The sequence below is a fragment of the Pteropus alecto genome, unplaced genomic scaffold, assembly GCF_000325575.1.
Source record: "Pteropus alecto unplaced genomic scaffold, ASM32557v1 scaffold335, whole genome shotgun sequence".
Taxonomy (NCBI): domain Eukaryota; kingdom Metazoa; phylum Chordata; class Mammalia; order Chiroptera; family Pteropodidae; genus Pteropus; species Pteropus alecto.
In genome coordinates this window covers 1172961-1184763 of record NW_006436757.1, presented here as the reverse complement: position 1 = coordinate 1184763, position 11803 = coordinate 1172961, and the positions used below count along the sequence as shown (strand labels likewise).

At 36.0% G+C, this 11803-nt stretch overlaps 1 protein-coding gene across 1 annotated transcript; it reads left to right on the top strand.

Annotated features, from left to right (window-relative positions):
* The first annotated feature begins 5957 nt into the window (after positions 1 to 5957).
* On the top strand, positions 5958 to 6887 carry LOC102893338 (olfactory receptor 49). The gene has a single exon (XM_006913630.1). It carries the CDS (start codon positions 5958 to 5960, stop codon positions 6885 to 6887), a length of 930 nt encoding a protein of 309 aa, XP_006913692.1.
* The last annotated feature ends 4916 nt before the right edge of the window (positions 6888 to 11803 follow it).

The following is an 11803-nucleotide window of genomic DNA, read 5'->3' as shown; positions in this document are numbered from 1 at the left end:
ATCCAGGTGATTTTTTTTTTTCCTCCTTTTGCTTAGATTTTCTAAAATCTCCTAGGAGGAACATAAATTCTTTTGTAATAAAAAGAAAACAAAAATGCTATTGAATACATTTTTCAAAATTCATTTCACATTTTCCTGATCAAAACAAGGTCACAAGATTCTATTAGTAATTCTTGACACAACTGAATATTTATGTGAGTTAAAATTTGTTTGGCATCACCCTCAAATCAAAGTGTTCAGGTACAAAGATGTCCTTCAACCCACAGTGATAAGAACACGATTTCATAGCTAAAGGCAGATAAAAAGAACATCATTTGCCTGGTCCTTAGTACAGCTGTGACATCGATTTCTGAGCCAAGGAAAGGAGAATCTAAATCATCACAGCGACAACAAAGCACAAGCTGAGTTTATCAGAGGGAGTTTCACTGTCTGGGATGCTCATTTCAAATCACTTTGGGAAGGCAAGTTACTGCCGCTAAATTTCATAACATTTGAAAATCAATGACTTTTCCAATGGCAAAGAACAGTCCTGCATACCTTGATAAGGAAGTTTACATTAACTTCATCATTATAACAGGTGTAACAGTAAGAAAATAAAGGCAAAAGCAATAGGTGCTAATACTCCAGTTCAAGTTTCCACCCAAAGCATGTTCATTACCATGAAACAAGCAAGAGGGCCACAAAGTGTTTTGCCCCAACTAAAGGCAGCCCGGTACTTTGGAATTTTTAAAGTGACAAGAACATACCTCACCACACACACATACACACACACAAACGTACACACACAATGGTAACTAGATGAGGTGATGGATGTGTTAAATTACCTTGTAGTAATCATTTCACATGTAAATGTATATCTTATCATCACATTGCACACTTTAAGTATATACCATTTTATTTGTCAATTATATCTCAATAAAGCTGGAAAAAAATTTAATACTAACTTTTTTCATTATCTTTCTTTTTGTCCCTTCCTCCCAGGACCCCATCTTCTACCATCTACCAACCCCAGTGAGGTAGGGTCAGGATAAGATTAGCCAAGATTCTATATTGTGATGGTTCCTTACATCCCTGTTGCTTAATATTAAACAGGAGCCTCCTACTTCAGAGGCATAATTAGATTTATTACTTAAACTAAAAATAACTGTTACCCTTGACCTGAACAAACAACAGAAACTTTTGTTTGCAAAGTCGTAGTAAGTAACAGCCTAGAGAGTTGGGAAGAGACTGAGTGAGACTCATTATACGATTTCTCTGGGGATCTCAAACCCCATCAAACTTGAGAGAAGAATAGATCCCTTAAGAAAACAAAGCTGCAACCCAAACCTTTCATCCCTTATGTCACCTCCACAAAGAGATGTATTTATTCCAGGAGTAGTTCATGCACTGTCTCCTAGAGCGCCATTCTCCACAGAAGAAATGTCATCTCACAGAGACTGGGCCAATGTGAGGATGTAATAAAAGTCTTTATTGTCAAAATCACCCCCATTAGTCCAAGAGGAGGATGAAAGAGGATTGCACCAAATGATAACTATACTCCTCCAAGGTGTTCCAAGATGAGCTTGCTGAAAAAGAAGGTTTCAAAACATTCCGAACTCATCAGATCCTGTAAACTGAATGATAACAAAGTCCAAGAAAACCATTCTTCTTCCCAGGAATGCAGCTGGCCATTCAGGATGCTTTGGAAAAGGATAGGTGTTCTTAGAGAATGCTGTCAAATGTATAAGAGATGGAGATCTCACACCAACAGTTTAAAGTCTGCAATTTGAGCCCGTAGACAACATTGCAACTTCAAGAAATGTCCATGAGAACCAGATATCTTCCTCAATCTTGTGAGTAGCATATTTGAAATGACCTGACTGGGACTTCTCCAGACAGCTACTAGACACCTGACCTGGGACCAGTGGGGTAATCTCTACCTTGGCACTGCAGAGGATGGCACAGCAGCAGTGGCTTCCTCAAATCCTCCTCTTTCTGGCACTTATTTTTTTTAATATTCCTTTATAAGATGAAGCACACCGAGCACACACACTGGGTCTCCTTTGTAACTTTATCTCACCATCCAAGTCAATGCTAGCCAAGTCAAAGTTTATTGAATCAGAACCATTAAGTTATTCGCTCACGTTGGGGAACTTTGCCTGTCCCGCCTTGTGCTCTGTGTAACTGTCCCTTTAGAAAATTCGGGAACTCTGGACAACTTTGCATCAGAAGCTCTCACCTTCCTTCTAAGTGTATAAAAACTGCCCGAAAGACAGGGCAAACCTCCAGGGCACCCTTAGAGACTTTCCCACTGGGCACTACATGACTGACCTTTAAACAATAAATAGTCTAAGTGGATGGTGCAGCCATGTCCAGGCTCTCAGATTGCCAAGCAAGTTTCCCCTTTCACTCATCAAGCATGTTGGATAAAGGGGGAATTGCTTAGAATTCATGAAGTGGCTTATTTCCCTTTGTATCTGGAAGCAACTCCCTTCCCAGCTATTGATCTCTGGTTTTAATTAGAAAAATTTTAAAAAAAAGAAAAAAGAAAAAGTTTATCAGCAGCCCTGTCTGTGTGCTATATCCTTGGCTGGTCACAACGCCTTTTCTTAGTTTATCTGTGCTAAGCTCATGATTCATTATGAACCCAGAGCTTTCTCCTCCCCTCCCACTCACATTCAACTCTTCATCTTGGTCTCTAGTCCCATCTTCCTGTTAATGTATCCTACTTAGGACTTCACCTAAATAATACTCATTCTATTAGCTTCTGATGCTGTTTCTGTGTATGACATTCATGCCGAATCCTGCTTCTGTCCTAGAAAGAACTGGGTAAGTTTCTTGGCTACCTGGGCTCTCCTTTGAACCAAATGATTAAGCTGCAGAGACTTCTTTTTCAAATTGCTGATGAATCTGGACAACATTGAGATTTCCGTAGAGAATAGTCCTCGTTATATCCTCAGAGACTGATTGACTGCTTTGTGTTCTTTAAACTGTCAACAAATTTTAGATATAATAGTAGTTTGTGAAATGACTTTGAAAAAGAAGTCATTTTTGAAGACAAAACCATAAAAAAGGAAAGTTTATACAGTTTACTATTTCATCCTCCCTACTAATATTTCCTAGCATCTCCTTCATCTCAAGTACCTAAACTGGGTCTCAATCTTATCCCCTAGTGACTGGCAAATAATTCTTGCTACAGCTCTGCCTTATAATTAAGGTAGTATTTGATATTGCTTAAGGAAGGGAACTTCCAGGGATGCTTTTAAAGAGAAGTCTTTTTAAGGGTTTTGGGGTTTTGCTGCTGGGAGCACTCTAACAGACTCAATGAGACTCCAGTCTATTTACTAGCTCAAACTCTATACCTTCCATCTCAAAGATGGAGACATTCCCTTTGAAGAATGTTTGTGAGATCACCTTCTCAGGAGGAAAATCAAACTCTCTTCAGATGGACCAATTTAAGATTACTTAGCATATGACTCTGCAAGGTTGTTGTCCCCTGGGAAACATTGCATAGTGACATGTCCTCAACCTCCTGTTTGTGTGTCAAACACACAATTTATCTCTCACACATTTGAGGTGTTATTCACTCACATAATAAATGTTTATTAAAGCTGATTATTTCAAGAAACTTGTTCTAAGTGTTATATAAAATACAAAAATTAATTTTAAAACAATTGACTCAGTGAGCAACAAATGAAAAAAACTATAAGATATCATGAGATATAATGAGATATAATGAATGAGACTCATTCATTCAGAAGAGAAGGCTCCATAGAAAAGATACCATGTACTGAGGAGAGACTTAAAAGATAAATAAGATTGGAAAGGCTAATGATTCCAAGCAGAAAGAATGCCATGTGCAAAAGCACAGGTGCATAAAATGGATAAAGAATCAAAAAATTGCAAGAGTATATTGTATCTAGAGCCTATGGGAGGTTGTAATGGAGGAGAACGTGGATATATCACTTGAGAACAACATTAAGAATCTTGAATCAGAAACCCCCTCTAAGAGATTTTTATTTAGGCATATGTTACTTAAATTTTTTATTTTTTGATTCATGAGAGTTGGGATTTTCTCTCACAGATTTCCTCTTTCTTTTGTATTAATCCAAATACTAGTGAAAGGCATTAAAGATTCAGGTAATCTTGAAACAGCAAGAATGTCTACATATCCTAAATCAGTTTACCCAGGGACATGGATCTGTGTAGTGAATGGGTATGTGGGATATAAAACTGAAAACAACAAACAAAACAAACAAACAAAACTTTATAGACACAGACAACAGATTAGTGGTTACCAGAGGGAAAGCTGGGGAGGTAGATAAGGGTAAAGGGGGTCAAATATATGGCGACAGAAGGAAATTTAACTTTGGGTAGAGAACACACAATGCAATATACATATGACATATTATTGAATTGTACACTTGAGACCTATATAATTTTATTAACCAATGCCACCCCAATAAATTTAATTTTAAAAAAGACTACCACCCTCAAATATGAACTACTTATGGATGAAGACCCAATAATGGAGTAAAGATAAAAACAAAAGGTATTGAAAACAAGTTAAAATGTTAAGGGCAAAGGAATTTATTGAGGAATCAGAAATAAAAGTTTGGTTAATGGGTCAAATATGTGGTGACAGAAAGAAGTCTAACTATGGGAGGTGAACACACAGCGTAAATATATATATGCTTTACTTTTAAAGTGTACAGCTGAAAATTATTGCATTTTGTTAACTAATGTCACCATAAAAAATAAAATAAAAATAAAATAAAATGTTTAAAAACTTTTTAAATTAATTAATTAAAACTTTGGTTAAGAAAAGTAAGGAAAGAATCACATGATTGTTTCTTTTGGCAATCAGCTCCCACCCATACATTACCTAAGGGTTTTCCAAAAGGTCCCTCATTAACATAACAAAAGACACCTTTGTTGTTCTCATTAATTAGGCATTTTAGGAGCTCAATACCAGGAACTATTTCACCTGTCCACGTCCCTTTCCTTTTCAGATATGTTCTTCCTTTTATTATTTCTAAATCAGTAAACAGAACCACTTACAACTCAGTTGCCCAAGCAAGAAGGCAAAATTTTGTTCTTTATTTATTTTTGTCCTTCATTATTCATGTCATCAATTTTTCAATATCTTTTAATTCTATATTGAAAAAGTTTTTAGATAACACATCCATTCTTCTCCATTCCCGTTATTACTATCATTGAATGAAGTACAGAAATAACCTCATATTGATCTCCTTTCTCTTTCTACATTGTGGTCAGAATTGTATTTTTTCAATATAAATTTGATCACTGACCTTCTTAAAATATATTTCTGTATATAGAAAACATTCCAGATTTATTAACATATGAAATGGTTCTGAGTGTTCAGATTCCTTGAATTAGGTATTCAAATATGTGATTTATAAAATTCCCTATAATAATTTTATCTCTTATTATGAACACTACCACTCCCTGGCTTAGTTTAATGACAACTTAAATGCCAGTAAACTCAGCCACCTTAGGGTGTAAACTTGGTCAACCAAATATTTCAACTCTGTGAATTTTAAGAATATATTTCCAAAAAAGTTTTTCAGCAAGAACAAAGTTACCTATATTATAAATTGATATTTCACATGCAATAGAGATGCAAATAAAATTTCTTTGAGATTGTTTTCAAAAAGAAAAAGAGTAAGCAAGGATAATTTTTAGTTTGGGACCTTAGGTCACACTGCAGATCACCACTTAGTCTTCTAACACAGAGCCACACCAGGAACCAAACATGAGACGAAGACTGCAAAACAAGCCTGGGTGGTCAGTGGTGGGAAGATACGTCCTTCACAGAAATAAAGGGCTCCTTCAGCTCAAAGTGCGACACTCACCCCTCTTTCCTTTCAGTTCCAGGTGTCCTCGATCCCCAGTACATCATGACTTCTGATGCCGCACACCTCTGATTGACCATCTCAGCAGAGGTCAGAGGAGCCATGGCAAATCACACAACTATCACTGAGTTTGTCCTGCTAGGGCTCTCGGATGCCTGTGAACTGCAGATGCTCATCTTCCTGGGGCTCCTCCTGACCTACCTCCTCACTCTACTGGGGAATCTCCTCATCATCGTAATCACCCTCATGGACAGGCGCCTCCACACTCCCATGTACTACTTCCTCCGCAACTTTGCTGTCCTAGAGATCTGGTTCACCTCAGTCATCTTCCCCAAAATGCTGACCAACATTGTGACTGGATACAAGACTATCTCCCTCCCAGGCTGTTTCCTACAAAGTTTTCTTTATTTCTTCCTGGGCACCACAGAGTTCCTCCTACTGGCAGTGATGTCCTTTGACAGGTATGTGGCCATATGTAACCCCTTGCGTTATGTCACCATCATGAGCAAAAGAGTCTGTGTCCAGCTAGTTCTTTGTTCATGGATGGCAGGATTCCTTCTTATCATCATTCCAGTTTTCATCATATTTCAGCAGCCATTCTGTGGCCCCAATATCATTAATCATTTCTTCTGTGACAACTTTCCACTCCTGGAACTCATATGTGCAGACACGAGTCTGATCGAACTTCTGGGTTTTATTGTGGCCAACTTCAGCTTACTGGGCACTCTGTCTGTGACAGCCACCTGCTATGGCCACATCCTCCACATCATCCTGCGCATCCCCTCAGTCAAAGAGAGGCAGAAAGCCTTCTCAACCTGTTCCTCCCACATCATTGTAGTATCTCTCTCCTATGGCAGCTGCATCCTCATGTATATCCGGTCTGGCAAGGGTGGCCAGGGAGAGGACAAAAACAAGATGGTGGCCTTGCTCAATACTGTGGTGACCCCAATGCTTAACCCCTTCATCTATACCCTGAGGAACAAACAGGTGAAGCAGGTGTTTAGTGAGAAAATTAGCAAGATCCTCTCATAAAGATGAGCTAGACCTAGAGAGGGAGAAGATTACCTCCTTGCCTCTACAAGTTCAGCCCTTGCCCTGACCTCCACGAACTACCCCCTCCTAGACAGTTTTTTACCATGTGTTCTAATCTGTAGTATTTTCTTACATGTATCATTATTGACTCACGCAATCTTGTCAGAGAGCACAGAAAACTCAATATACTACTACTATGTCTGCTATGACTTAATGTTTCTGTATCTGAGTTCCTTAATCTTGCCTCATTTTTAAGTTGTAATCATAAACTTAGCATTCCTTCTTCACTAGAACCTTCGAAATTGGTAAAAAAAAATTCTCAATAAGAGTATATTTATGATTTATTTCAATTGCTTAAATAAGTGATACAGATTATATGATGAGACTTTGAAGAAGAGCATACAGGCATACCTCGGTGATAGTGAGGATTTGGTTTCAGGCTACCACAATAAAGCGAATATACCAATAAAGTGAGTCACATGAATTTTTTGGTTTCCCACTGCATATAAAAGTTGTATTTACACTATACTATAGTCTATTAAGTGTGCAATAGCATTATGTCTTTAAAAAGTACGTACCTTAATTAAAATATGTTATTGCTAAAAAATACCAAAAAAGAATATATTTATGATAGATGTCAGAAATATTAGACATATGGAAAATTAATGAGGAAGCTAGCCAAAAAATGTCGAACAAAAAAAAGTATCAGATTTTAAAACACTAAGTCAAGAACTTAACAAATAGGGCGATGGAGCTGGATTGATCATCTGGAAAGATGATGCAGTACATATGACAAAAGTAGACTTTATAATCAGTAAAGGAAAGAAGGTCAGTTCAATAAATGATGCTACAACTATCAGCTAACCACAATAGTCCTTCTTTCAAAGAGAATGGGGTTTAGTACTGTGTTGGTTATTTGGGGGTGGGGTTTAAAGCAAAAGAACAACTTAAAAGTTACATGTCTTAAATATTTATTTATTTAAAGTTAAAACTTATAAACAAATATTCACTAATCTATAAATATCTTTTTCTTTGAGAATGAATCTGATCATTGTTGCAGTCTTTCTTGTTTAAACCACATTCATAATGAATCCTCTATAATTTTCAGCATTTGTTTTATTAGTACAAATCTTTCATTTAAAGATGCTCGAGAAACTATCTGTGAGAAAAATTCAAGAATTTTCACTTTTTGTTTGTCTGTTTGCCAGTCTTCACAGTTCTCGCCCATACCTAATTCAACAACAACAAAAAAATTTTATTATTTGGCTTTAGTTTTTACTAGAAACAGCTTTGTTTTTACACGTATTTCATTGGCTTATCTTTATTTAGTTAAAGTATGTAATACAATAACAAATCTAATTATCAAAGAGAGATTTGGAAACAAACAACTAACTCTTGGTAAGCCAACTGGTGGGAATAAAAATTCATGGGTACTACAGAAGCCAACTAGCTACAAACATCAATCGTTTTGAGAGGCAGTATAGCACAGAGATTGAGAACAGCTACTGCAATCCTACTGCTTGGGTTCGGATCCAAGCTACCTATTATTAGCCATTTGATCTTGAACAAGCAAGACTTCTTTACATATGGAGATAATGATAGTATTTATCTGAGAATCATTATAAACATCGATATATTAATATCTGTTAGAGTGCTTAGCACAGGGCTTGGTACAGAGTTAGTACCATGTTAAATGTCAGATATTATGTTTTACTGAAGGAATAAGTTAAATAAATGAAGGTCAATTAAGAGATCATACAGTATTTTGGAGGAAAAGTTAAGTTAGATACTCACCTCATATCCTAAGCTAAAACAAATGCAAAATAAATTAAATAGATAAATATAAAACATGAAAATATAAAACATGAAAACATAAAAAATAAAATTTAGATTAAAAGTATCTTATTAAGAATGTATAGGGAGTTTTCAATAGAAGAAACATAAAAATTAATTTATAAATTTGGCTATGTAAAAATTTTTACTTCTTTATGTCAGAAAAAGAAAAACATAAATGATGTAATGGCTATATGCAATTTCTACCTACCTACTCCCCATTGTTAAAGTAATAGGACTCTGATTTTTCTCAGGAAAACCCCTTCCCATTCTCAGTCCATGTAGCTAATGTGTAACTGACTTCAACTCAACCAATCAGAGCGTGGACATGGTTATTGGCTCAGGGATGGCCAGTGAATAAAATCAGGCCAGTGAAACTCAATGAAGCTTAATGCAAAGATATTTATGGGAACTGATGGAAGCGAGACTCTCTGCTGGGAGAACGTAGGCTTGAGAAAAGTATAAAACAAATAATTTTATGAGGCTAACAAAACCTTAACATCAAAACTGAAAATTATATTACAATAAAGGAAAATTACAATCTTTCTCACAAACATGCAAAAATACTAAATATCAGCAAACTGAATGAAATAATACATAAGAAGGCTACCAAGTAAAACTTATTCCAGCAAGGTTGGTTTAATACTTGAAATCAACCAATATAATTTACCACATCATCAAAATAAAAAAGAAAAACCATATGATCATCTCAATGAGTGCAGGAAAAAAAAATGATGAAAATCAACAAATATTTCTTTTCAAAAAAATACCTCCTTAGCACATCTTTAAATTAGTAGATCTGTAATCTATTGAAGGGTAACGGTAGAAACCTATAGCAAACATCATACTTTAAGGTAAAATGTTGAAAGATTACCCTCTGAGACAAGGAATGAACTAAGGCTATCCACTATCACCCGATTCTACTGTACTAGAGTTCCTAGCCAGTGCAATATAGAAAGAAAAAGACACAAAAAGACCAAGTACTGAGAATGGATGAAATAACACTATCATTATCACTACTGACATGCCCTTGAAATTAATCAGTTAATTGATATAAGTTCAAATTTACAAATTTTTTATTTTTACATACCAATAGTTAGAAAATTAACATTTTTAATGACATAATATTCGCTAGCATCAAAAATATTAAGTACCTTGATAAATATGTACAAATCTTTTACTTAAAAACTACAAAACATTATTAAGAAAAAATGAAAGAACACCTAAATAAATGGAGGGATTTACCATTTTTCAAGGATAAGAACGTTAATATTAGACTCCAAATTGATCTATATGTTCAAATAGTCCCAATCGAAATCCAGACTGTTTTTTATGTGGAAAGTGACACATTAGTTCTAAAATCTATATTAAAATGCAATGAGCCAAGAATAGTCAAGACAATCTTAAACAATACAAAGTTTGAGGATTTATTATATCAGATATCAAATCTTATATAAAGCTTATATAACTACAGTAAATAATAAAAATCTTATAAAGCTACAGTAAATAACAATATGGCACTGGTACAAGGATAAACAAATAGTCCAATGAACTAGAATAAAGAGTCCAGAAATAGACCCACATATATATGGATACTTGATTTATGACAGTCTTTTCACTAAATAGTGCTGGGCCAGTCAGATGTTCACATGGGAAAGAAAGAAAATTTTACTTCATCTCACACTATTTCCAAAATACATTCAGGGAAGAAGTACATCTAGGTGTAAAAGGGGAAAAAAATGAAGCTCCTAGAAGGTAACATAAATATAAATATGTCTTTTATAACATGAGGAGGAAAAATTTATTAAATTTGCACAAAAAGCAATAATCACCTGTGATAAAAAAAAAGCTAATAATTTGAACCAGTTTAGAACCAGAAGGGTCTATTCATCAAAAGACACCATTTAGAAGCTTGAAAAGCGGTCATAGTGTAGAAATTTTTGCAACACATGTAACTAACAAAGAGATCATATCTAGAATATATAAGGAACTCCACAAACACATGGTAATATGTGGCTACATGTGATCATATCTCTGCCTGTGATGAGCTCAGCTCATTCTTCAGGTGTCAGCTTAAATGTCACTCCCCAGGGAAGTCTTCCCTGACCACTTAGTTTATAACGATCCTCTCACCCCATAATTTTCTACCTCAACACCTATTTGTTTCACTGACAGCATTCAAATTTAAAACAAATCCTTTCTCCCTCACTTTGCTGTCATCTTCCTGAAGACAAAGACTTGTTTTGGGTCGAGCATGTAGTTGGTACTCCAGTAAATGTTTAATGAATGGTGGGGTATCGTGCTACACATAGATTCATTTAGTCAGTAATTATTATTTCATCATCCTCTTGCTGCCTACAGACAGGAAAATAAGATCCCCTTCATCTGTATTTATCTGCCACTACCTACTTTACCCCTTGGAGTTCTATTCTTTCAAATCATATTACAAAATTTTAACTGAGTGGAATCATTCTTTGCTTGTTCCCTGAAAAACAGACTTGACTTGTAATTTTACTTCTGCCTTAATCATGAAACCGAGGGTCTTTATGACTTTGATTAAATTTACTTTTAAATCCTAGCTCTAGAAATCCCTTCTCTCTCTTCCACCTCCTTGCCCCACCCAGCCTCACAGGCCCAGCTTTTCCCCTGGGTAATCAGCAACCCCCAAGGCAGCAGAAGACAGTAATCTGGACCTGACCCATAGTCACAGCCTTGGGACATCTGGCAGGCTAAAGATAACATCTTGATCTAAGTTATGTTTCAGCTCCTGAGCCCTAAAGTAAAACTACACCCTTACTACTGTCCCATGAGACCAGACAGAGGGACTCCAGAAAAGTCGTCAGAACTATCTTCAAGATCTGAAGAAATGATTCAATACCTTTACTTCTCCTCCAACCAATCAGCTCCCAACACCACCCCGAATCCCTAATCCACAGCGTCTTGTGATTTTGCCCTATATAATCTGTAACCTACATGCCATCGGGGAGCCAGGTCTTAAGAGCACTAGCTCACCTGTGTCTGGGTTTGGTGCCATTTTCTTAAATAAAATTCTACTTTTTTTTTTGCTGCAAACCTGTCTGTGT

Excerpts from the sequence above, each read along its gene's own strand:
- LOC102893338 (XM_006913630.1), top strand. The coding sequence starts at position 5,958 with ATGGCAAATCACACAACTATCACTGAGTTTGTCCTGCTAGGGCTCTCG.